The sequence below is a fragment of the Melanotaenia boesemani genome, chromosome 20 (assembly GCF_017639745.1).
Source record: "Melanotaenia boesemani isolate fMelBoe1 chromosome 20, fMelBoe1.pri, whole genome shotgun sequence".
NCBI classification, from domain to species: domain Eukaryota; kingdom Metazoa; phylum Chordata; class Actinopteri; order Atheriniformes; family Melanotaeniidae; genus Melanotaenia; species Melanotaenia boesemani.
Window position 1 is genome coordinate 25,921,071 of NC_055701.1, and position 26,531 is coordinate 25,947,601.

At 43.3% G+C, this 26,531-nt stretch overlaps 1 protein-coding gene across 1 annotated transcript in view; it reads right to left on the reverse strand.

Annotated features, from left to right (window-relative positions):
* mapkbp1 (mitogen-activated protein kinase binding protein 1) overlaps positions 1-26,531 on the reverse strand; it is a 44,140-nt gene that overhangs the window by 13,300 nt on the left and 4,309 nt on the right. Inside the window, 18 exon segments of the mRNA XM_041971673.1 lie at positions 1,619-1,682; positions 1,767-1,878; positions 1,957-2,032; positions 5,275-5,396; positions 5,721-5,791; positions 5,884-6,009; positions 8,649-8,740; positions 8,812-9,020; positions 9,097-9,231; positions 9,463-9,661; positions 10,686-10,846; positions 11,183-11,200; positions 12,178-12,360; positions 12,435-12,572; positions 13,740-13,910; positions 13,987-14,044; positions 14,177-14,239; positions 17,011-17,102. Coding sequence (XP_041827607.1) covers positions 1,619-1,682; positions 1,767-1,878; positions 1,957-2,032; positions 5,275-5,396; positions 5,721-5,791; positions 5,884-6,009; positions 8,649-8,740; positions 8,812-9,020; positions 9,097-9,231; positions 9,463-9,661; positions 10,686-10,846; positions 11,183-11,200; positions 12,178-12,360; positions 12,435-12,572; positions 13,740-13,910; positions 13,987-14,044; positions 14,177-14,239; positions 17,011-17,102 — 2,090 coding nt within the window.

Genomic DNA, 26,531 nt, shown 5'->3' on the forward strand with positions numbered 1-26,531 from the left:
TGAAGATGTTCATGATGGCTTGTTGTGTCCTAAACTGACTCAAAGACTGTTTGGTGTGAGTGTGAAGATGATGATGAATTTCCACACTGCTGTCATGGATTTGGGGCTCCCTATCCCCTAGTCACTTGGGATGGCTCTGGGCTCGGGGCCCTTTGCTCTGGCTGCCCTGGATAGCCGGTGCCTGGCAGGGTTGGTGGCTGCCAATCTTGGCCTGTCAGGGTCTGTGCCCCGTGACCGTGGGGGGCTCTGGCTGGGGCCTTCCTCTGTCGTCCTCTGGGTGGGTCTGGGGTGGGATGGCTTGAGTACGTGCTCAGGGATTTCTGCTGATCGCCTGGGTCTCTGGGCTGCCATAGTCTGCCTCTAGCCTCTGTGATCTCTGATCACTCCGCATTCCTCATCCTCTGCATGCTGACAGTCACTGTGTTGTCCAGTGGGTTTATACATTAAGAGATACTTCTGTTTAGGTTTCTTTTTTTTGTTTGTTTGTGTGTTTCTGGTACTTTGGTTGCTGTCTTTGTTATTTTTTAGGAGTTCCTGATGATTGTCAGCTTAGTTTACCTTTAAAAGCTGTAGGAAATTCTCTGTTGTGTATAAGATAAAAAATAAATAAATAAGTCAGATTATCATGAGAAGCCTTATACCCATAAAGCTCCCCTTGACAAAGCACATTTGTTTGGCACAACACAGCAGCCAGACCATGATTCTGCTGCTACCACGCTGGACAGGACAAGGTAAAAAAAGAAAAAATATGGGATGGCAGCCTTTAGCCCCCTCACTGTTCACTGCAATTCTACGATAGAAAAATGGTTAAAGGTGCCATGGAGGTGATGGGTAAGAATAACTAGCCATCGGTTAGAATCCCTGTCCACCACAGGATCCAGGTCGCTTCACTCAGAATAAGAAGTTTTACCTTCAGAGAGGCAGTTCAGAGCTTGTAGAGAAAAGACTGATCTCTACAAGCTCTCCTTCCTCCCCACATCTGTAACCCTTCCCCACATCTGTAACCCTTCTCCACATCTGTAACCCTTTTCCACATCTGTAACCCTTCTCCACAAACTACCTGATAATCTTAGAGATCTGAGAGAAGTTGAACTACTGACTTTTACTAATCACTGAAATGTCATTTGCACCTCTTATCATTTTTGTACTGTTCGTTTTTATATTTATTACTTTACTGGTGTTTATTTCTGTGGAAAAGCTTATTTATTTACTAGTTGAATTCGTAATTCTTGTTGTTACTACTTCTTTTTATTTTATTTTTTCTCAGATTATAGCTGTTAGTTATTTGTATGTAAACCTGTCTGTTTATGGTTGTTGTTGTTTACTGTGACTGCCGCACTACTACATTGTTGCTCATGGCAAATTTCCGCACGGAGACATTAAAGCTTATTCTGATCGGCGTAAGGAGATGTGATTGGTTAGATTCCTCCATCAGATCCAGCTGAATGTTGCTGCTCTGGAGATGGACAGGTGTGGACAGGTCACATGACAGGTCAAGTTTATTTGTAGAGCACATTTAAAAACAACCTCAGTTGACGAAAATGATGTACAAGACAAAACAAATAAATCAGGTGAGAACAGGAGAGGACAGGTAAGGTCAGGTGAAAGGGAGGCTTACCTATCTCCTGACACGGTAATCAGGTGCCTGCAGTCACTGCTGAATTTCAGTCCTGTTACAATCTCTGAAACACAAGCACATTTCTGCTTCCAGCTTCCTGTATTCACACACACCCAACACACATACACAGACACGTGCACATACACACCTGAGTGTCCAAACATGGTGGCCACACACTCTCCAGAGCAGAAGTCAAATATACTGATGTTCTTGTCTGAGCAGGAGGTGGCGATGTAGAGTCCTGATGGGTCGATCTGCACCTGAGGATGCAGAGGAGAAGGAGCCAGTTACTTCCTGTTTCGCTCAAATGTCGCCATGGTAACCAGAGATTGACTGACCTTAATGATGGTCCCATCCTCGCCCTGAGAGCCTTTATACACCTTCTTCTGTTTCCCATTACTGATGTTAAAGATCCTGCAGGACACACGACAAGCAGCCCGTCAGCAGCTAAACAGTATCTTCATCATCACTCTCCTCATCATCCTCTTCAGCAGGTAACCACCATTTAAACAACTAGTTTGACTAGTTTCCTTCCAGGTTCTGGTTCTAATGGAGGTTTTTCTTCCTGTATAGGGGAGTTTTCTTCTCAACTCTAATTATTTGTATGAACTTGCTTATAAAACAAATTCTGATTAACTGGATTTATTGAACTTGTGTCGAACTTATTTAAATTCCGCTGTAAAATGTCTCAGACAAGTTTTATTTTAAACTGGTTCTAAACAAATTAACTGAATCTTAAAGCTTCAGAGTTAATCAGATATCTGTGGGATGAATATAATTGTACAGACAACACCTAGAGCTGGGTGTAAAGAATCAGAATATTTTGCAGGAACAACATTTTCTAAGAGATCTGACTGGTCGGGAGGCAGAGCCTTCACTCCATTTCATCTCTGATCTCAGAACTGAACCAGGGGCCTGCTCCAGAAAGCGGATCATGTTGAAACTTGAATATGTTAAACTTAAGTTGAGGGAAACTCTGAGATTTCAATTACAGAAAGTGTGGTAAGTCTTACTCAGTCTGTTACCATGGTAACTGACTCCATTAGGTAAACATCGCTGGCAGGTTCTACCCGTTTCCCTCCACGTGAAGCAATGCAATTCTAGAGATTTAGAAGATGAATTACTAGTACTATGATTTACGTAGGGAGAAGATCCTTCAGAACTCAAAAAGGGCCCACTGTGCAGTTATTCAGATCTAACATGACAGGTGTGGACATGAGATGACCTCACAGCAGGATTTGTACTTTGCGCTGAGACACGTTTTAAATTTCTTTTGTAGATGGGACCTTTCTTTTTGACTTTGTCAACATAAAACATTTTAAAAAGATGTATGTCGAGTCATGAGCAAAGTCCTCACACATGTCTGAAATCAGAATTTTACACGTGTAATGGGTAGAGATCTATGTCTGCCTCTCTGGATCCCAGCAGATAGTGTCAACCATCCTCGTCCTCCTCCTGTGATGAAGGAGACCAGTCTTCTTCAGTATATTTTAAACCACCATTTGTGGCCAAATCTGAGCATGGAGTACATAAAACTGCAGGATTTTCTACTGTGGTAGGGGGCTCTGTTAGACATTATGTTTAACTGGAGGGTTAAGAAAAGAATAAAAATATTAATAATGGATGGACTTGAAAATAAACAACATTAATGGAGCAACCCATGGACGTCGCCCTCAGTATTTTAACACACACACTCATTCTCCCGATTTTTTTTTTTAACTTATCCTGTATTTTGCAACGTGTCTGCTCGAGAGGATTTCTGGTTGTCTCAGTTTTTGTGCTGCAGCTGTTTCCTCCTTCTCCTCCTCTCATGTTGCTCTTGAATCATCATGAATGTTGGTGATCAGCTGATCGGCTTTTCTCTCTTGTTGCGTGTGTTTGTGGATCAGCTGAGAAGGAGGAAACTAGTGGTTCCTGGTTCAGACCGTCACATATTCACCTCAAAGTGTTTTTGGCAGGACCTTCTCTAACACAGTAGCTGGCTGGTGGTAGACAGGGTTTATACTTCAGCTATGCAGGGGCGGGTGTAGAAAAAGTCTGATGGGGGGCCAGGCAGGAGCACTGACCAGGAAAAGGGGGGGGGCACAGATGAGAACTTTTGTAGGTCTAGATTTTATGAAATATTTAACTGATTATTACAACTAAAGTGATCATCTAATGTAAAAAAGGGAAGAAAAGCAGCCAGTGATGTATTTTATGAGCAGGTGTTTACTTTGGGTGATGCTGCTGTAGGACTTTTCACTGCTGCACACACACACACACACTTCAATGATAAAAGGAAAACATGTTTTTATCCAAATTATCAGTTTTATCACAGTTTCTTCATCAATGTTGGCTGTTTAACTTCAGTTGTCACATCTGCTGGTTTAATGACAAATTATCACAATGGAGACGGTTGAAGAGGTTATGATCAAGAACATGGTAGAGAAGATTTAGAACAACATATAGACATACATTACATGCTGCATTTACTGACCATTGGACATCTTATGTTTACCCAAGAGAAGGTCAGTTAACAGTAAATATTAGTAGCATCGGCTCGTTCTGTTGAAACAGTACAGTAAAAATGGGCAGATTTCAGGCAGAGCTTACAATTTTATCATGATTAATTTGTAAGCTGTGATTAATCTGATTAAAAATTTTATACACTTTTTTTAACACATGCGTCTTTAGTCAAAAATAAAACAAAAAAGGCACTTTTAAAGCTACAACTTGTGCATCCAATCCATTTCTGTCCATGTACTGGGGTTTAGTGGGGTCAGTGAGCAGCTAAAACAACAGTACTTCACATCCATCCTTGTAAACCTGATTTTTCCTGCAACATTATATAAATAAAACATGTCTGAGAAACACCACAGAGCAGACGGTTTGTTCCTATTAATAAAACAAAAAAGTTAGACTATATGTTGTTAATTTAATTTTGGCTGCATCGAAAGACAGACCTCACCCAGAACACAGTATTTATGGTGGGAATCTCACTAAGAATAGAATCAAGCATGGATTCAGCACGGGGTGGGGCAGGGGGTCCGCAGCCTTTTAGTATTTGCATGAAGGGGTCCTTATAGGTTTGGAACCACTGGTTCAGAACAACCTACACTACCTTGCTGAAGGATGTTTTTATTCTTCAGTTTCATCCATGTGTGTTTGTTTTCAGTGGGATTGAACCTAACTAAAACTCAGATTTTATTCTATCCACCAGAAATTTAACCCAGATGCTCCAATTACAGTTCAGATCAAATGTTCAGTTTGTGGACCAGTGGATTCCAACTTCCACATTGACTCAGGAAGCAGTTTTCTCCCATGATGCATCTCTCTCTTTAGCAGCAGCAGCCTTCCCTGTTTTATGAAATACCTCTTCATATTCCTTGAGCACTTAAATAAGAACCTCTGCTCCAGTGGGGTGAAATAAGTGGTAGCTTTTTTTTTCCAGCAGTTGCCACGGTGACTCCAGATATCAGCGCACCCTTGATGGTGGCTTTTTTATTGTGGTTCCTAACTCTGGATAAAGATACTCAGAGTTGATGGAGCAAACTCACAGCAGCTGATTTGGAACCAGAAACTGAGTAGACTCAGTTAGCTGAACCTGGTTTCTGGAACAGGCCCCAGGTCTAAGGACCAGGTGTTTATCATTTACAGCTCAGTGATTGGTCACTTACCTGATGTTGCGGTCTTGACAGCCCACTGCTGCATACTTCCTGTTGGGTTCTACATCCATGTCATACAACGTCGTCTTCCTGACAACATGGTGCGTCCGAGTGAACTCCAAACTCTCCCCAACCTGAGGAGGAAAAGGAGAAGCTCTGTGGTTTCATTGAATCTCAGTCCGTTTCCGTTTCAGGATGTTTTCCATAAAAACATCAGTCTAGTCTTCCCTCCCTTTCACCTCAGCCATGTCCACCTCAAACCCAGCCGGCAGACATCCACTCAGAGTTCGGTTTCTCAGCCATGTACAGCACAACCATCTGTTCCCACCCTCAGAAAACCTTCTAGCCAAAACACTAGAAAGAAAACAAGAGCTGTCGCAACCAGCAGCCAGGAAAATAATAAAAAATAAAAAAATAAAAATCTACTCTTTGATTCAGCCCCCTGACTGTGATCTGACCTGCTGAGCCGTCCGGAAGTAAACGCTCTTATCGGCCCCACAGCTGATCATCCGCACCTTCCCCTCATTGGCTGGAGAAAAACAAGAAGAGGAAGAGGAGAGGTCAAAGGTCAGCAGCTGATCTCTGTCGCAGGTTTCCAGGAGTTTAGATGAACCAACCAACCAGCAAATCTGACGGCAGTGATGGAAGAAGAGTGTTCATCCAAAGTCTGGACCAGACTGTAGTCTTTACTCGCATTCAGGACATGGATTAGACGGTCCCGACTGGCTGTGGCTAATAACTGGAGACCTGAGACACAAACAGAACCCCAGAGACTCGGTTAATCACTTTAAATACTTAGTTTTTATTACCTTGTAAATACATCTGATGCATCTGTGTCTGGTTCAGGTTTCTGCCACCAGGAGGCAGTGAGAGATGTTCTACACCAGCTGGAGGTTGTCGGTCTGTTTAATCACTGCTGCAGAAACATAAATCGGGATGTGAGCTTCTGCTGTTAAACTGTTCATTCCTTTGGCTGTGCCATTGTTTCCTGGTGGACGGGAATGAAAAGGCTGCAGGTTGAAGCCAGCAGGATAGTGCTGCTGCAGCTTTTCCTTCACTGACAAAGAAAAACCTTCCTGCTGGTTGGAAACATTTTTTGCTCTTCGTTGAGGGACAGGCTCTCAGCAGATTTTACCTCGTCCTGTCCAGCAGAATGATGGTCTGGCTGACCAGCATGTGAACGTCCATCCAAAACCTAAAATTTTAAGGAATATTTTCATGCAGCACCAATTAGAAATATAACTTTTTGGTGTGACAAAAACTATATACCCAAATGAAAAAATTTAGACCAGTTTTTTCAGGGAAAGGAAATTCAGAGTTTTATTGGAGGCAGAGAAGAAGCAATGACTGTAATCGCCCAGATGAGTAGTGTCACCCAATTCACATTAAAGCTGTGCTTTAATAAGTAAAACTGGAGAAAGAGCTTGGGATACTGAGGTGGAAAGCCAATGACAGATGTTTCAGCACTGGTTCTCATGAGCAGAGATTTAAACAATGGAGGCGAAACGGTTTAACAGCATTATGTACATGAATAAAAAACGGAAACTTCTTCCATTTCCAGGACATGAAACAAAAACCATTACAGGTTTTTGCAAGTTTTTTTTTTTTTTTTTTTTATTACAAAGAAGTAAAACACAAGGTAAACCTGGATAAAAATGAAATAAGTAGAACCATAGTGGAAACATACAACTTAAAGAAGAGTAGAGTCACATCAACAGTGTACAGACACCTAATGCAGAGAAAAGGAAAAACAACTTCATGAGCTGTGACTGTATCAGAAGCTTCGTGAACACAGCAGACATTCACACCATTGCGGGTTTGGAGGTCATATTGCTGGAAGAACTTGGTTATATTTTTTATTACACCCAGCATTACGAATAAATTCACACCTCTGCCACAGCCATGCTGGAGAAACTGTGGAGATATGAACGTAAACCACTCTCATGTATTTTGGTTTTGCCCTAAAATCTTGGTTTTTTTGGGAGGCTGCACATCAGGTAATTATCAGATTTCTGAGCTATTATAGACCCAAGTCATGTGTGTTATTGTATTTGGGAGACAAATCAGGCCATGCTGTAATAAAAGAGGACAGATATTTACTGAGGATCGTGTTAGAAGTCTGCAAGAAAGCAAGAAAATGGTACAAAGCAGATCTGCCAGCACAAAGCAGGACAGGTGTATAAAATGTGAGATATATGTAATGGAATTGTTGACCCTTAAAATAAGGACTCAGGAAGATCCATGTTGAGAAAAGTGTGAGAGATTAACTGTTAATACAGCACTAGGGTAAGGATGCCTTTATTATAACAAATATATAACAACTTGTAGAGACATGGAAATCCAGACATGTTCTTTTTTTTAGGCTTGTATTTTTATGTTTCTTTGTCTTCCTTCTGTATGTCCAAATTTTCTACATGTTCTTAAAAAATAAATAAAGTGTTAAAAAATATTTAAATAAATTTAAACTTTTTTTTTTATTTTGTTATATGTTAGCTGATTTGTGAATGTTGTTAGAAAATGTGACATTTTCTAACTGAAATACAATCCCAAAGTAATCCCACATGCTAATCAATTAGTTATTTACTGAAGCTTTGTCCACTTCTGAATGATAAAGTTTCAAAGGGGGAAAAATGGCCTTTGTAAATGCCACCTTAATCATTTTTATGCTGCGTTGGTACGGTGTCAGAATGACCCCCTCCGGTGGTGATACAGATCACCCCCAAAATCTAAACAGTTGTTCCTTATCCCGTTCAGAGATTTCCAAAAATGTCATCCAAATCTCTTAGTTCTGCTCACAGAAAACCGGATAAAGCTGACCAGCGTTGACATGCTGGTCACCAGTATGGCCCGGTGTACGTCATCCTGGGTCTGGGCCACTTTATCTTATTATTGTTTTCAGGTCAAGAATTTGTGTTGTAAAAACTTGAGTTCGGTTCCTTATTTCTAATTAAAAAACAAACACTAAATATCAGTTTTATTTGTAAACATATGGAAGATTGAGTTATCTTTCATGAGTGGCCCAGCTGAAGACGTTTAATGTTGTATAAATACACAGCTAGAAACAAACAAACCTGGAAAGTGGACAGATTTATGTCCTGATCTGGTTTCAGGACACCGTGATGAGATTCCACAACATTTCAGTTGTTTCTTGATGTTTACGTCTGTTATTTTGCTCTAACGTGATACAGGAAGCAAAACAGAAAAATCTTCCATGCAGGGAATTCAGACATATTTTCCAGACAGCTTCAGGCTGATAGAGACATGTTGTGTTCTGTGTGTGTTCTCTTCATAGATCACATTGGTGGCATGTGATTATGTCTCCAGTCGTGTTTTATAAAACATGTCTTCCTCTCTGCACTATGAGACCTGCTGTGTGTCACGCTCACCTGTATCTGGTTTGGAAAACTCCAGGCAGAGAATCTCGGAATCGTGAGCCTGGACGTTGAGGATTTCCTCCATGCTGTCCAGGTCGTGGATCCTGGGACACAAACATTACATCACATAGACTGAAACTTCATCGTCAAACCCAAGCTCCTGTTGACGCCTCACCTGAGGACCCCCATGCGGTCTCCAGAGGCCAGGTGCTTTCCGTTTGGACTAACTCTCAGGGTCTTAATGCCCACCCTGGTCTGGTCCATCTGCTGCCACTCTGACCCCAAAGAGCTCGTCTTCTCAGAGTTTCCACCAGCAACAGTGATGTTCTCTGTGTCAAGGAGGCTGCTCACGTTGTCATCCACATAAATGATCTTCTGTAAATCCTGCAGGGTCAAAATCAGAGGTGTGTAAGCTATGACTGGGAGGTGGACGTACAGGTGTAGGCGTGTGTTGCCGTACGTGGCTCAGGATGTTCCTGTGGAGGATGTTGTGTCCGTCAATGTTCCACAGTCGGATGGTGTTATCAGAGGAGCAGGACAGGAAGGATCCAGAAGGGTGTTTCACCTCTCCTCTTTCTTTCCCCTCTGAGTACACCTGCAGAGGGAGCAGTCAGTCACTGCAGGTAACATCTGTTGACTTTTTCCCAGCATTTCCTTGGTCAGGCAGGTTTATTTGAACGTCACATTTCATGTACAACACAACTCAACGTGCTTCATATGAAACATTAACAGCATTACAGTGATCTGTAAAAGGAGCATTAAAGACAGGAGAATTAAAACAAACTAAACGGAAAGCAGAACATATGACTGAAACACACAGACTGACCTCCAGGCTCCACACACAGGAGGAGTGGTAGAGGGCCGAGTACATTTTTCCTGCTCTGTGGAGGTCCTGCAGGTCCTGAACGTCCCAAACGTAAACACTGTGATCATTGTAGACGCACGACAGCCAGTGATTGGTGGGGTCATAGCTCACCGCCACCGTGTCTGGGTAACGAGAGTCCGCTCTGCGGGAGAACAGCTGGCTGAGGTGGAGGAAGAGCAGAGTGAACAGAGACTGAGGATTAAAAGAAAGCGAGACCTTTCAAAATGACTTAAATCAGTTATTCTTTACCCTGGAGCCTCGAGCGCCACCTACAGGGCTGCAAAAAACTGTGTTTAGCACCTGCTGGTTGCAGGATGCAGAAGTTATTATTTAAAGACACCAAAAAATATTCCTGTTATCCATGAGAAGCTGAGCTGGAATGCAGTAACATGTATGTTAGCTCACAGTTTGCCTTAAACACTTTAAAAACTCTGGCGCCTAAAGGGTTAGTTTTAGTTTTCTGTCCAGATGCTTGTATCTGTCGTGGTGCTTCGTTTCAAAGTGTCTTCTTACGTTTTATTCTTTAATTACAGCCTCGCTGTCTCCACACAGAAGACACAGCTTTGTCATTTACATCTACAAACATATTCTCTGTTTTCTAAGTCCACTTTTCCCTTAGCCATTTGTGGGGAGAGGTGTTGACAAAAATGAGTCAGGCTTCTAGAGAACAAGAACTGGCGGACTGATCTTGTGCTGATTGACCACCAACGCGCTGGCAGTGCATTGTGGGACTTGTAGTGTTATGGTGGTGCATGCACTCTATCAGCAGGCCAGCTCTAATAGTGATTAAATATTATCATGTGGGTCAAAGATAACTCATTCATGGGCCGGATGTGGGCCGCAGGTCTTGAGTTTGACTCATATGCTTTAGAGTACGCTAACACGTTACAGTAACATGTTACCACCCAACATTGATCATGACCTGTCATGACAAGGCTTTAGCTGTTAAACTAGGAGTGGATTTGGTTTAATTACTGAATACAAATAAAACCAACAGTGAGATCGATGTAACTAATATGCAGGCAATATTTGAATGGGCCCCGGAAGTCACTTTGTACTGAAGTAAAGAACCCCTGACTTAAAACACAAGCTCTGGTACTGATTCTGTGGTTTCCATGCCAACGGTCCATGATGAGCTCATGATGAGGTCAGACTGCCACTGTGTGTGTGTGTGTGTGTGTTACCTGGTGTCGACCATGCCGGCAACGTCAGCTCCCAGGCAGTGGGGGTGGGGCAGCGTGCAGAGGAAGTGCAAGTTGAGGGGGCTGAAGGCTCGGACCGTCCCATCAGAACATCCGCAGAAGATGAACTCCTCTGTGACAGACAGACAGGTAGCCTGGGACGTCTGCGGACAAACAGACAGGTGGACAGAGTTGGACATAAGTTCAGGTGCTGAGTGATGTACTGATGGTTCTGCAGTGGAAACGTGAAGATGCTGATACGATGTAATAGAGCAGGTGAGCACCATCCAGGTGAGACAGAGCAAGGGGTCGGGTGTCCATAGCTTCAGGATTTAAACGATGCTCTGTAAGAGCCGTGCTGAGGGAGGGGTTTATGTTGAGGAGCGTTATCCTGGAGAACGTCTGAAAGCTGAGATGAGTTTGTGTTCAATGCAATGTGATGGAAGATGGAGCTGTGATTGCATGTCTATGTGAGATTAGGAGACGAGACCCCGACTTACAGAGGCAGAGTCGAGTCTCTGCACAGGAAGCAGAGGAGGAAGCAGAAGAAGTTGGCTTTAGAGCAGGTTTGGACACACTTAGAGCTGACAAGTCACAAGAACTCAAAGTTCGGGTTCTGTAGAAAACTTGTTCATCTGTTCAGTCTATGCAGAGCAAAGATTACCAACAAGTAAATACAGAGAAAAGTAAATAAACACCCACCATCCACTTTATCAGCTCGATCTGTTCAACTTCCTGCCAACACAAATATCTGAGCAGCCAATCACGTGGCAGCATTTAGTCACGTAGACATGGTGAAGATGACTTGCTGAAGTTCAAACTGAGCATCAGAATAAGGAAGAAAGCGGATTTAAGCGACTTTGAACGTGGCATGGTTGTTGGTCTGAGTATTTCAGAAACTGCTGATCGATGGGTGGAAACAACATGGAAGCATGGATCCATCCTGCCTTGGATCAATGCCTCAGGCTGCTGCTGATTGGACATTCCAGGTACCACCTCAAATGATTGACAGGTGACTGGAGGAGGAGGACAGAAACATATTTCTAGGCCTGGATAGATTAATTTCAAGATAATGTAGTTTTCAGTGAGTGTGTCTAGGGACTACACATCAACTCAGTTCATTAAGTTCACACTGGAGCTGAAAATAAACTAAAAGATGCTCAGATCAAACTAGAAAAATGCTTCAGCATCTACGTTACTTGCACTAATTAAGCTAGAGCTAAGTAATGTTTAATTTAAACAGGACGCTAGCAAGGCTGCTAGCTGATTTCAAAGTAGCTACAGAATTAAAATGTAGAGAAATAGATCCTGTATCTAGAGGAAGACATAAGAATGAAGGGAAAGGACCTGATGAAATGGACGGTGGGTTCAGGAAACATAAAGCCCGACAGAGAGATCAGAATTGCCAGATTTCAGAACCTCTGGATCTTATCTGTCCCAGCAGCAGCGTTTCTGTATTAACAACAAGTTGATGATTCCCACGGCTGTGACTCACCCGTAGCTCCACCCACTTGTCAAGGAGCCTCCGATCGTTGAACTCACACAGCAGACCTGAAGAAGTGATGCAGAAGGTGGAGGAGGACTGCTGGCCCCGCCCACATGCCACATCACTGAAGAAGTTGTTCCTGAGTTCTCCGAGCAGCCCTGAACGCCCCAGCAGAGGGACGGTGGAGCTGACCTGCAGCAGGAGGACACCATCGGTTAGAAACCCGCAGACTCGCAGATGATGAAACATCACCAGGAGGAGTCCACCTTGGAAGTCTTGGTGTGGTCCAGGTACCAGAACTTCACATGTCGGTTGCCGGCAGTAACAAAGTATGAGCTGTCCTCTGAGAAGGAGACGGCCGTCACTTTGCTGGAAACCTTGTTGGCTGCCACCACAATGTTTTTCTAATAAAAAAACAACAAGATTAATCCTTAAAACTCAAAGCTAGTTACATATACATATACATATACATATACATATATATATATATATACATATACATATACATATACATATATATATATATATACATATACATATATATATATATATATATATATACATATACATATATATATACATATACATATATATATATATATATATATATATATATATATATATATATATATATATATATATACACACACATACACATATATATATACATATATATATATATATATACACACACATATATAATCTTTAATCTCAGTCAGCATCAGACATGTTTCTCAGCCGTCAGATTATGAGGCTAAAATGATGTAAAATGAATGTATGAATAGATATAGCAGCATAAAGGCCGACCAGAAGCAGAAAGCAGAATTTATTACTACCAGAACTTTGTAGAAATAACACACAGATCACAGATCAACAGTGATCAAACCTTTTCTCAGCTGCACATCATTCTCTCAAGTCTTGGATTTCAGGAGAAAAATATTGGAATTTATACAAACACACAACAGAAATTATTTCCAGTTATTCCTGCTACTATTTACCTGCTATCCTCACTAAACCAGCTCCAGCTCAGCTGCATCAGAAACGTCTTCTTGGCTTTATTCCAGCCATAGAGGAGCATTATTTTTCTTCTTTTCACACACACATAGAACTTTCTGCTCACTGGTTGATCTTTGGCTGCTCCTGATTGGACGTTACCGCCAATCTAAGCTCTCTGATTGGTGGAAAGTTTGACAGGAAGTGGCTTCATCATCATGTCCAGGTCTAGAGGTCTCTTAGCAACACAGTAGTGATAGTGATGTTTTTATGATGAAATGTGATTAATAATGCTGTTATCATGGATCATTGCGAATTTACCAGATAGAGTCTCTGAATAAAAACTATATGTAGTGGTTGGATTGTAAACCTCCTGGACGGGATAGAAATGTCTGAAAACTTCAATAGATAATCTAAAAGGTAAAATATCCATCACAGTTTACCCCCCAGAGTTAAACACTACCGTTCCTCTGACACTGGTGATGATAGAAGTGATAGCGCTCGGGGGGATCTAATGGAGTTTTAAGGGTTAATGACAGGAATACTGGTTCTGATGGACCTGGTCCCTGATCTGTTACCTTCCAGCTCCAGACATTGACCATCATGTCGTGCTGGTATCCCACGCTGACAATGTATTTGCCGTTGGGAGAGAAAGCCACACAGGCGACGCCATATTTATGGTCCTGCAGCTCAGAGACCTGCTGATGATCCGACACCTCCCAGACCCGAACCGCTGGCATGTGACCACTCTGAGGGAAGACAGTGGGGGATTAAAGCATGGTTGTGTGTGAAGCTGAAGCTGAAGTTGGCATCAGAAAAACTTACCTCCCCTGTAACAACATATTTCCCATCTGGAGAAAAAGCCAAGGTGGTGATGGCCTTCCTGGAAACACAGCACTCACTGAGTCAGCTGAACAGGGAGGGTTGCTACGCTCTCACAGACGAATGATACCATGATAATATTCTAAACGCACGGATCCCTGAGGAGGAATCTGATTGACCAATTAAGTTTTACCTGGAGCTGTTGAAGATGTGATGCTGTTTGTTTTTCCGAGGATTCAGCAGGACAATAACACACCTGCAGACACAAAATGGCCAAGTCAACACAGTCAGTCATGGAGGACATGTTACGAAGAGCAGGAGCTGTCTGTTACTGTGATCACCATGGAGATGGGAACAAATGGTCCGAACTTGTTCTCAGATGTCTTCATATCAAAGCAGTCAGACATTCATGTGGTAGAGGAGATGCAAACATGAACACACCCACTACAAACACTGCAGACACAGAGGAACTCCACCCAGGCCAACTGGGGTGAACACACCCTCAGTGATAACGTGCTTCTTTGGACTATAATCAAGAGAAAAATGTTTTCTTTATTTATAGGTTAATGTGCTGTTATTTTACTGGTCTGACCCACTGGAGACCAGATTGAACTAAATGTGTAACCTGAACAAAGTTGAGTTTGAGAAACTTAGGGACCCCTCCTCACTGAGAACATGATATGTTTGGAGACGTGGACCAGGTCCGCTGAATGTTGTGGTGTCAACAGACGTGTGTGGACACATCGGAGAGGCAGATGGACACAAACACAAACGCTGTGTGAGCATCAGGGTGACGGGATGTAAATAAAGAATAACCACAAGTGTTTCAGTACACTGATCTCCACTGATACATCGATTCAATGATCCAAACTGGATCAATCATGGATCCAGGAATCATCTGTCAGACATTCTTCAGGAAGAATATGAGGAAAGTCCAACTGCACCTGGTTATTAGAACTAGGTACTAACACTATTTGGTCTGAGACTCTAAAGAGGAGGAAGGTTTCCACTATATCCTGATTTAATGTCTACACATTTATTTTCCATCATGTGAACGTTTTAAAGCTCAACATTCAGATGTGGTTCAGTCTGTGTTGGTTTCCATTATTCATCTGATCTTGAATCCCTGAGATTCTTCTTCAAGTAAACACCAGCCAGTCTAAATCACACATGTGGCTCGTGGGATGGTGAGGTCACTGGCTTTTTATTAATAAACACTACATTTAGTGGCTGGATTGTAAACCTCCTGGACGGAATACAAATGCCAGGAAAACTTCTGTAGCTCACCTAAAGGGTCGCTATCCATCACTGTTTACCCCACAGAGTTACACACACCGCTCCTGAGATACTGATGGTGATGGAAGTGATCTAGAGGAGTCTTCAGGGTTATTTCATGTCTGAAAATGGACTTTTTTTTTTTACCTTGGCTTTAATCAGAGTTTAAACCATCCAGATATTAAACTGGTTGTTGAAGATAACAAACGGCAGCTTGTGTGCAGGTGTGTGTCCCTGCAGCACATCTGCAATGCAGAAGCAGCAGGAGGAGGAAGAGGAGGGGTGTCTTCTCTGTCTGGAACCAGACAGTTCATCTTCTGTTTGCTTCCTCCTGCATCTGACTGACTGATGAGGTTCAGAGACTCTGAGGATGGCCAACTCCAGTAAAACTATCCTGGAGGAAGGAAAACAGCCTCTGCTGACTGTGATAGAACCACACACACTGAGCACACACTGCAGCAGAGAACAGGTCAGTAAACATCACGTCATTCTTATTCACCGGTTCATAAATGCATCATTCATTAAACTGACTTAAATCCTCCCCTCCTCCAGTGACATCTACTGACCCACTTCTGTCTCATTAGACTGAATTCTTCCCACAAACTGAAGCAGAATCTGAAAAAACCCTGACCAATCAGCAGCCCACACTGCCCCCAGGCCTGCAGCTGATTGGACGGCAGTGTGTATGTGTGCGTGTGTGTTGGAGGGGAAAAAAACCTGGAGGCTGGAAAGCTTCCATGGATCACCCTCGGACATTCCCATCATTCCTCTGGGATCACAGTTGTCCAGAAAACACAAGTGTGCAAATGGTGAAATGTGTGTTGGAGGCCCGGCTGCGTGTCAGACCATGAACCTGTGATGTCATCAATCACAAGATCAGCGTGTGTTTGTGGAGTAGCGTTTAAATAAAACGGCTGAATCAGCTTCCGCGTTCTGCTGCTCTGAGGTTCTAATAAGAAGAACTGGTCCTGATGCTCCAGAACCAGGTGTATATAAGAAAAAGAATAAGTAAACCTTTATTAGTTTCTCCGGGGAGAAACTGCTTTGCTGTTAAGTTAAGGTTAAGGTGCAGCAAGCACAAGCATTTGTGTGTTTTTTTTTATATCAAAAAGAACACACACTAAAGTAACTGTCCCTGAAGCTGCTCTCCAGAGCAGACAGGGCGTTCTGCATGGGGTGGGACTCATGGTCCAGCATGGAGGTCAGTTTTGCCAGGATCCTTTTGTCAATTACCTCCTGTTCTGGGTTCAGAGAACAGCCCAGGACAGAGCTGGACTTCCTGATGTCTTTATCCAGTGTCTTCCTCTCCCTCTCTGTGATGACCACACCGTATAGGATAGCTGATGCCACCACAGAGTCACTGAAAGTCCTCAGGAGTGGCCCCTTCACTCCAAAAGACCGATGTCTCCTCAGAAGATAGACCTGCTCTGACCCTTCCTGTACAGTGCGTCCGTGTTGTGAGACACACACACACACATTTTTATGCATACATACACGTATACATAATACCAGAGTGTGTGTTCTGATGTCTATACACATAAACTGAGTTGAAGTGGAGAGAATTATCAATATTTACACAACAAGAAAAAACTATTGATCAAGTCTAACCATGTCTGAGTGACACTGAACTGAGGTTCTGAAAACTGAACCAACACTTGCAGATGATACGGTTCTGGACTGAGTCCCTGAGCTAGACTCAGATGGACCCGGGCCTGTCCCTGGCTTACAAAAGAGAAGAATTATTTTACTCACCCTGCAGGATAGGCCAACAGTCCAGTTCGGGGGTCGCAGGCCAGGGCCCGGTTCCCCGGAGAAGTGATCCCCAGAACCTTCTCTAAAGTCACCTGGAGAGCAAATGTCAAAGGTCATTATGGGAGTACTTTAAGAGTACCACAGTGTGTACTACATCGTGCACGTACGTGTGCGTGACTGCACCTGAGGATTGATAAAGGAACAAAGATGAAACTTGGTAACAGAAGGATGAATGATGGATGGTCCTCTCAATCTTCCACAGAGATGGAAGAGTGCATTTCCCATGATCCCTTGGGAGATGTTGCCATGGAGACGGTGAGTCTGATATGGACCTGAATGCCTGAGTGAGGTTACTGATGATTTTCTCATGGCCTTAGATAAAGGACACTTGTCCTCTTGTATGTCACTGATTACAACATTCTGCTACAGAGGCTGGAAAATGTTACTGGGATTAAAGGAACCACATCAGGCTGGTTGTAGTAATATTTATCTAATAAATTCCAGTAAGTCATGGAGTTCCTCAAGGTCCTACACTTGCTATTGCTATGCAGATGATACTCAGGTATACTTCCCCATAAGCCTAAAGAAACCAATCAGTGACCAAATTCCACTGGATCTGAAAAGATCTCATAGTTCAATAAATTCCCATCAGACTACAGTTTTACTGGTGGTTCCTAGAAGTTCTAAATGTAGAATGTGAAGAAGAACCTTCAGTTATCAGACCCCTCTCTGTGGAGCCAGCTCCCCATTTGGCTTCAGGAAGCAAAACCTTCAGTCATCAGTAGGGCCCAACCGATATGGAACTTTTGAGGCCGATACCGATTCCGATATTTGGCAGAAAAAAATTCCAATTAATCAGCCGATTCTTTAAAAATATATAATTAATAAATTAACCTAATTTTTGGTTTATTAACGCTTACACCAACAACAGAAGAATTTCCAAAAACATGCGACAAAGCATTAAATAACTGGGAAATTCAAATATATAACCTTAAATAAGTCAATCTATAAATGAATTGTATAAATGAATGATTGATTAATTAAATATATCTTTTGTACTTCTTGCTGATGCAAATTAGAAGTAGGTTAAAGTACAGTTAGAAAAATATTTATAAGGTGTATGCCTTATATAACCAAAATGAGAGAAGTTAGCAAAACATTATTTATGCAGCCTTCTGATACCTTTTAATGTTAAATTACATTTTCTTTACTCCAATATTTTCTTTGTCTGGCACTAATTGTGACACATAGTGAGTCGCTGTTACAGCCTGTATTTTCTGTCAAAGTATAACTAAGAGACATGACATTATGACGGTGGCTGAAGACAGACAGTAATATTAATAATGTTAAGTTTGTGTTGCTGTAGTGAATAAACCTCCTCCCCTCTGCATTCACATCTCTCCTCCTAAAATACGCCTTAACCTACAGCTGACGGAGTCATGAATGGTCGTTCTCTTTCATAGCATGTTTCATGTCTCACTATGTGGAACACCTCCTGCGTGACCTTGTCAGAAGCTCAACCAGGTTGGCACTGGTGACCTACATCTATGTCCGGAGAAGCTCAGAGCCCCATATATAGGGCTGACATAGCGTCAGTAGTCATTCAAAAACATCTTCTTGCTCCTCACAGAAGTCTTCCGACAACTGTATCCTGGGCGCTAAGCTAAACTTTCGACCGACTGGGTGCACAACTTGGTCACTGTGCACTTGTTCCCATCAACGCAGTTGCTAAGCTCACGAAGAGTAGCAATACTTTTCATCAGCTTGAGTAGAAATACTTCCACCGAAAAGAAATAGCAATATTTCTCCTAACAAAGTGGCAACACTTTGCTAACAGGAAGCAATACCTCGAGGAGTAGCTCTACTGTGGCCTACTTTTCATGGCTAGTCAGGTTACGCTTTTGGCTGCACAAGCTTCAAAGCGGGCTAAAATATCAGGCTAGCTCTGATTGCCCCATAGCTAACCATGGCTATGGCTGTCAACCCCGGTGTAAACCCCAAGCTTTGCCCTTGCGGAAATAAAATATCCACCTGGGACACTCATCCCGTGTGTGCAACGTGTCTAGGCCTAGCTCACGCCCTCCCCTTTAAAGCAGACCGCTTCCAGTCCAGCCTTACTGATAAATGATACAAGGCGGCTGCACTTTTTACCAGAGCCCTCAACGCCTCCTCCATCCTCATGGCCTACCAAGCCAAACTAAAAGAGGACATGACGGCTAAACCAGACACTACCCTTTGGGAGGAAATCTGCGTCATAACTGACCACGTCCTCCACCTACATAAAGTGGCGATACAAGTCACAGGGAGAGCCATGGGCCTCATGGTTCTTCAGGAGAGGGCGCGCTGGTTCGGGCTCACCACCCTCCCCACGAAGGAAAAGGAGGACCTCCTTGACACACCGATCGTCCCTCACGGTCTTTTTGGTGCTGCAGTCACCTCAATGCAGAGGAGATGTGAGGAGAAAAAGAGAGATGACGAGGTGCTGAAACACTGCCTCCTGAGGAGGGCTCCACCTGCCGCTCCACCAGCACCACATCATCCGATCCCGAATTTTAGGATCTCCAAGATGCCAAAAGCCCAGCCAGCTACTCAAGCCCCTGGAGGTCCCAAGACTCCGTGGTCCAGGAAGCAAGCTCCTCAAGCTAGAGCTCAGACGGCCCCGCCGCCTCCCGCCGCCACAACGTCCGGGAGGAAGAAGAAGAGGACACCCTGACAGCCTATTCTACGAGGGAGAGCGAGTACGGGGCACCCCCTATACTGGCCACTCTGTCCTTGGCCCGCTCCGTCCTAGAGCGTGTTCAACAGGACTTGTTCCACAGAGAGTACAGACTCCGAGCCAGCGTTCATGTTCCCAGACCAGCCAGAGAGAAGCAGCAGCAGTGTTACCAGAGTGGTCACGAACACACTTCATCCTTACATTATGTAATAAAGTTGTCCTGACATACGCATCCAGGTCAAAAGCCAAGGGCGTTGTTGTATTGTGCAAAAATAAAAATTAAAAGAATAAAAAATGGCAATAAAAGGTTGCAAACCGCCTGCAATGACGCAGCTGTGACAAGTACAGGCCCAGCGCCATGGTGCCACCCCCAGGCGGACACAGAGCGCAGGGCTAGCAGGTGCGGCTCGCCTCTCCCACAAGAGGGCACCAGCACTCCAGTTTTGACAGAGTGGCCTGTCAGCCCTATCACTGCTCACGGGGAGAGCTGGGCTGCATGCACTCAGTCAAAATGGGTGCTGTGGACAAAGTTTTTTGTAGTTTTTTTTGTAAGTAATTTTGTTTAAATACAAGATCACGATTTCATCAAACAATATCATCTTGAGCATAAGTGCACACAGCTTATTCAGTACTTGGTTGAGCCAAAGAGCTGGACAAATCTTTCTAACTCATTCTGTTAAATAGTAGAAGAGCTAAACTAAGTGCGTAAATGCTCCTTAAACAACTGAGTCTTTAGCTTGCTCTTAAAAGTGGATAAGGACTCTGCGGATCGGACGGAGTTTGGAAGATCGTTCCACCACCGAAAAACAACAGAGAAGAGTCTGGCTACTGATTTTGCGCCACGTTGTGGTGGGAGCACTAGGCGTCTTTCACTGGCAGAGCGTAACTGTGTAGGGAGTGTAGCTCTGGATTAAGGAGTGAAGGCAGACCGGAGCCGTTTGGGTTATTGTTTTGTAAGCCAGAAGTGGAGCTTTGAATTTGATGCGTGCTGCAACTGGAAGCGATTAGCAGCGGAGTGATATTTTACTGTAGAAAATCTCCACATTAAAATTAATAGCAGCCATCAGAGCTGTCCCAGTGGAGGAAACCCTCTGCGGGTTTTACTGTAGGTATTTCTCATCCCAAAAAAGGAGGGTGAGGAATGAGAGCTATCCTGGACCTCTGTGCACTGAACCGCCACCTGAGGAAACACAAATTCAGGATGCTGACCCATGCAGCTCTGCTGTGGTTTGTGCAGGCGGGCGACTGGTTCACGACAATCGACCTGAGGGATGCGTATTTTCCCATCCCCATTTATCCTCCCAACAGGAAGTATCTGAGATTTGCTTTCCAGGGGATAGTTTACGAATTTGTGGTTCTACCGTTTGGCCTGTCACTTCGCCCGAGGGTTTTTGTAAAGTGCACCGAAGCTGCTGTAACCCCCCCGAGGGAGGGAGGCATTCGAGTGGCCACATATATAGACGACTGGCTGGTAGCAGCCCCCACCTGTGAGGAGGTGGCCTGACATACAGATATTCTGGTACGCCATCTGGGGAATTTGGGTTTTCAAACGCTGCGTTGCCTCCCTTGGCTTGGATCTACACCGTGACGGCCGTCGTCTAGTGAGGGTGCCCATGCACTGTTCTCTAGTACTTCGCCAGTGGAAGAGGCCAGGTTTCCTGACTGAGGGGGTTCCGCTGGGAATTGTGTCCTCCAGGAAAATGGTTTTGACAGATGCCAGGGTGGCCACTCACGAGGGGAGAACAGTGAATGGGGGACGGGACCCTCACATGAGTTCCACCAACATAAATTGCCTGGAGCTGCTGGCAATGCAACTGGTTCTAAAACATTTTGTCCCCTGGCTGAGAGGCCATCCTGTTTTGGTGAGGACGGACAACTCCACAGTAGTGGCCTACATCAACAGACAGGGGGGACTAAGGTCACCTCGGTTGTACACACTGGCACACAGACTGATAATATAGAGCAGTGTGCATCTGCTGTCCCTAAAGGCAACTCACATACCTGGGGTTCTGAATTATGGTGCGGACCTGCTGTCCAGGGGGGACCCTCTGTATGCAGACTGGAAGCTGCACCCCTAGGTAGTGAAGGAGATTTGGTTAAGGTTCAGTCAGGCAACCGTGGATGTGTTTGCGTCCGTAGAGAACACTCAGTGACCCCTGTTCTTCTCCCTGCCCGATCAGAGAGCCCCACTGGGGGTGGATGCACTGGCTCACGAGTGGCCAAAGACCCTCCTCTCTGCTTTCCCTCGGTGGCCCTCATTCCCCCGACCCTGGTCAGGGTGAGGGAATGGGGCCTGTCCATGATTCTGATAGCCCCACAGTGGCCAGGGAAGCATTGGAGGGCGGAGATCATCCAGCTCCTGTCCTTGCCAGCATAGCAGTTACCTCTACGCAGAGATCTGCTGTCCCAAGCACAATGGGAAATTTTTCACCCTTATTCAGAGAGGCTGGCGCTATGGGCATGGCCCGTGAGCGGTTCAACCTGAATACATCGGGCTGCATCATTCTGCACGACTCCCGACACTTAACAGCATTTATCGGAGTTTAATCGGCAAAACAACAGCTGATATTAGCCATTTTGAAAAGGGATGATATCGGCCAATTTAATAGGCCTGCCGATTAATCAGTCGGGCCGTAGTTATCAGACCCCTCTCTGTGGAACCAGAACTCAGTTTGGCTTCAGTTATCAGACCCCCTCTCTATCTTCAGATCAGACTTCAAACTTTCCTTTCTGATAAATTTATTGTAGGTCTGGCTTCGTGATCCTTCCATCCCTTTAGTTCTGCTGCTATAGGCAGAGGCTGCTGGAAGACGTCCCAGGATGCACTGGGCTCCTTCCCTATTTCTAGAGGTTTCTTCTGATCAGAAATAGAGATATCCTCCAGAAATGGAAGTCACACTGATCTCAGTCACACATGATCACAACAAGAGTCTACATGATCTTGTTGGGAAAAATAAAGACAGTACATGTGCATGTTTGATCAACAGCTGAGTTTACGAGATACAACGTCCTTAAAAAGTTCCTGAGAAAAACTAGACGTACATTCAGGTCTGAGTCAGACCACCTCCCTTCACAGTCAGCAGACAGGCAAAACTGATGTTTGACAACACACACATCAGCTGTTTCTTCCGAAACTGCTGAATGCAAACACAAACACACTTACTTCATACTTCATGATGCTAAAAGTGTCCTGGGGAGGCTGGATCATGGAGCCAGAACTGTACTTGGACCTGTGTGGTATCGTATTGAAAAGCTCAATGTTCAGCTAACTACAAAAAGCAGTGTGTGTTTGTGTGTGAACTCCTCTCACATGACTCCTCCATCTGCACAAAATCTATTTATACTTTTACCCATTTTCCTTCTCAGAGCTCAGAGTAGAGAGATTCCTCACATCAGCCTGGCGATAGCCGTCAGGATGAATCATCCACTGTCTCATTTCCACTTTATTCATGTTGGGAATAAAAACTGAACCAACTTGCTTACTCCCACACCTTCAGAAATATTTTGGCTCACAAATACTTCCTGCAGTCTGATGATAATGATATGCATAAAAATGTAAATAACAGCACTGCTGCTAACACAACAAACTTAGTCTTCAAACATCTACTTTTAATTCCTGTAGAGATGAGTCGGTCCTCATCACAAGCAAACAGAAAAGTCTCCAACAGATCCTGGACTGTCTGACTGTCACCACAGCATGAAGATCAAACTTCTTCATCAGAACAAAGAAAAAATAATCTGCTGGCTGAAGATTTCTACAACATGTAGATGTTTCCACAAAGTCCCAGAGGATTTAGCTGAGCATCAGCACTGTAAAGATGAGGGGGCATGGCTCAGCGGGTAGAGTGGTCATCCTGTAGCCCAAGGGTTGCCAGTTCGATCCCGGAGAGCTCCTAATGGGTCGTGGTTGAGCGCCTTGAATGGCTGTCATCAGTGTGTGAATGTGTGTGTGTGAATGGGTGAATGTGACAGACATGTAAAGTGCTTTGGATAAAAGCTCATGGTGTGGTTAGGTGCTCCTTGTAAACTTAAACTCACTGCAAACAACAAAAACTAAGAAAGTAATGTTGAACATCTCCTTGTTGAACATCTTAGTGATTCACAGGTCGAGGTTTTTAAAGACCTGCAGGTCAATTTATGAGAACAAGTTCATGTCATTTACAACCACAATTCCAAAATATTCAAGTTATATTATATTCCTAGGAGAACGTGAACAACATATCAGATGTTGAAACTAAGACATTTTACCATTTCATGGAAACCATAAGCTCACATGTCTATAAAAAGTTGGAACAGGAGTAGCAACAGGCTGGAAAAATAACTGGTACAAATCAGAAACACCTAGAGGAGCATTTGACAACTAATCAGGTTAAGCACTACATGACAGCACCTGGGTCCAACTGGACTCACAGCAGTCTGACTACCACTTAATTATGACGACCCATCTTGTTTGAATTCTTGCTTGTGTTGTTCTTACTCTCAAATGTAAGTTACTTTGGATAAAAGCTTCTGCTAAATGACTGTAGAATAGAATAGAATAGAATAGAATAGAATAGAATACACACAAATCCACAAATGCTGGTTAAAGCTCCATCGTGCAAAGAAGAAGCCAGATGTGAACAGGATCCAGAACCAGTGCCGTCTTCTCTGGACCAAAGCTCACTTAAAATGGTCTGAGGCAAAGTGGAAAGCTGGATTACAATGTGAACTAGTTTCTGGAAAGCATGGATGGCGTGTCATGCAGACTAAAGAGGTTAGGGAGCATCAGTGGACAGGTGAAAAGCTGCATCTCTGATGGGATGGGGCTGCATTAGTGCCTATGGCGTGGGCAGCTTCTAGGGCTGGGCAATATATCGAGATTTTCAAACATATCCAGACTTTATCAGACGCACTATAGAAGGAAGGAATATTGTTTATATCGAGATAGTTTGTTTTGAGTTAAAAGCATCTTTTCTTTTGCATTTTGCACAGCTGTATTTTTTGTTATGGTCATTGAAAATTATTTTTAATTAATTTTGTTTTAGAAGCATTTAATATAAAGGTACATTAATTTAATTCATTTGTTTTAATGCACATGTGCTGTTGTTACTTAATAAAAGTATATTTAGCACTGAAGGCTGTAAATTAGAGCTGTCTCTTTGGTTACTTGACAAAAAAAAAAGTATATCAAGATATATATCGTATATCATGATTCAGGTAAAAAATATCGAGATATAAGATTTTGTTCATATCGCCCCGCCCTAGCACCTTCCACATCTGTAAAGCTCCATCAATGCTGAAAAGTACACGGAGGTTTTAGAGCAACATCTGCTCCCATCCAGACAACGTCTCTTTCAAGGAAGGCCTTGCAGATTTCAGCAAGACGATGCTGAACCACATCCTGCATCAATCACAACAGCATGGCTTCACAGGAGAAGCTCATCCTCTGAACAGAAACTCATAAGCTCCTTCCTCACCTTCTGACATCTCAGCTGGTGCTTCCTACAGAAGATCTTTAAGGTCCTGAAGATGCATACCTCCAGTCCAGACATAGGGCCAGCAGAGACATGTCCCTACCAATATCCAGCAATTACTGAGTTGTACTGATCATTTCTCATTGCAAAGCTGAGTGATGCTGCTCTCTATCAGTAACTATAGAGTCCTGCCCTTTAACCCATTTCAACTGTTCTGATTGGCTCTGCTCTTTCCCTTCTTGTGAACATGATGGTTATTCTTGGCGTCACTCTGTTAAAAGAGCTAGCACTTCTGGCTAGCGCTAGCTAGTTCCAGAGGTGGCTTTAGTCAGAACTTCAGGAGAAAAGACAAGAAAAGGAAGACATCAGGAGTTATTTTAGAGAGTGTTAAGCTTAAGTCACAAAGAAATTATCATTAATAATGATTATAATAACAGTCACTAAATAAAAAACTTGTTTCCTCAGCATGAATGAAAGTGTTATTTAGTCAGGGAACAGAAGCTGCAGTTCAGAGAAAGGAGATGATGAGGAGGTGGAGAGGAAGGTAGAGATATAGATGACTTTTAGTTCTCAGAATTGTGACTTGGTCAGTTTATAATGATATTATTCATGTACTGTTACATCTGCTCTCCTTCATGCACAAACAGGTTAATTATCTATATTTTTGTCCCGTCTATGTTAATGCATATGGTCCATCTCTTTTTACTTCGGCTGCTGCTACATGCTGATTTCCCCACCACTGCATCAATAAAGTCTTATCTTTATAGTTCCTTCTGACATGTTCTGGGGAATACACTCTTAAAATCCTCTAACAGGACCAGCTGATGAAAAGATTCAAACTTTACCTCAATGGTAGAACACCACCTATCAGAGAGTTGTGTCTTCTCTTGCAAACTCAAAAGTTTGGCCACCGTTTTATTCTTCTTCTTATATATATATATATATATATATATATATATATAACATTAAATAAACATTAGGCGTGAGACCAGAGAAAGACCCAGGATGGATGGATGGATGGATGGATGGAAACCTGTGCAGTGAAAGTTCTGAGAAGCAGGTCACTGACACCAAGTGGTATGTATGTGAAAAAACTTGACATATTGGGACTTTTAAGATTGTTAAAGGTGATTTAAGATTGCTGTACTGGTGCACAGTTATTCAATAAGTAATCTAGTAGATTTATAAGTTTCTTTTTAAAAATTAGGAAAAATGTTGCCTTGCCCAAAAGAAAGATCCCAGTCGTTTCTACACAATGAGACGTCGTTTGTCAGCAAACTCAGTGCAGTTTTTCTGTATTAGTTGGAAATCAGCGGATACTAATTCCCAGATATTGGTATGAGAAGTGAAAA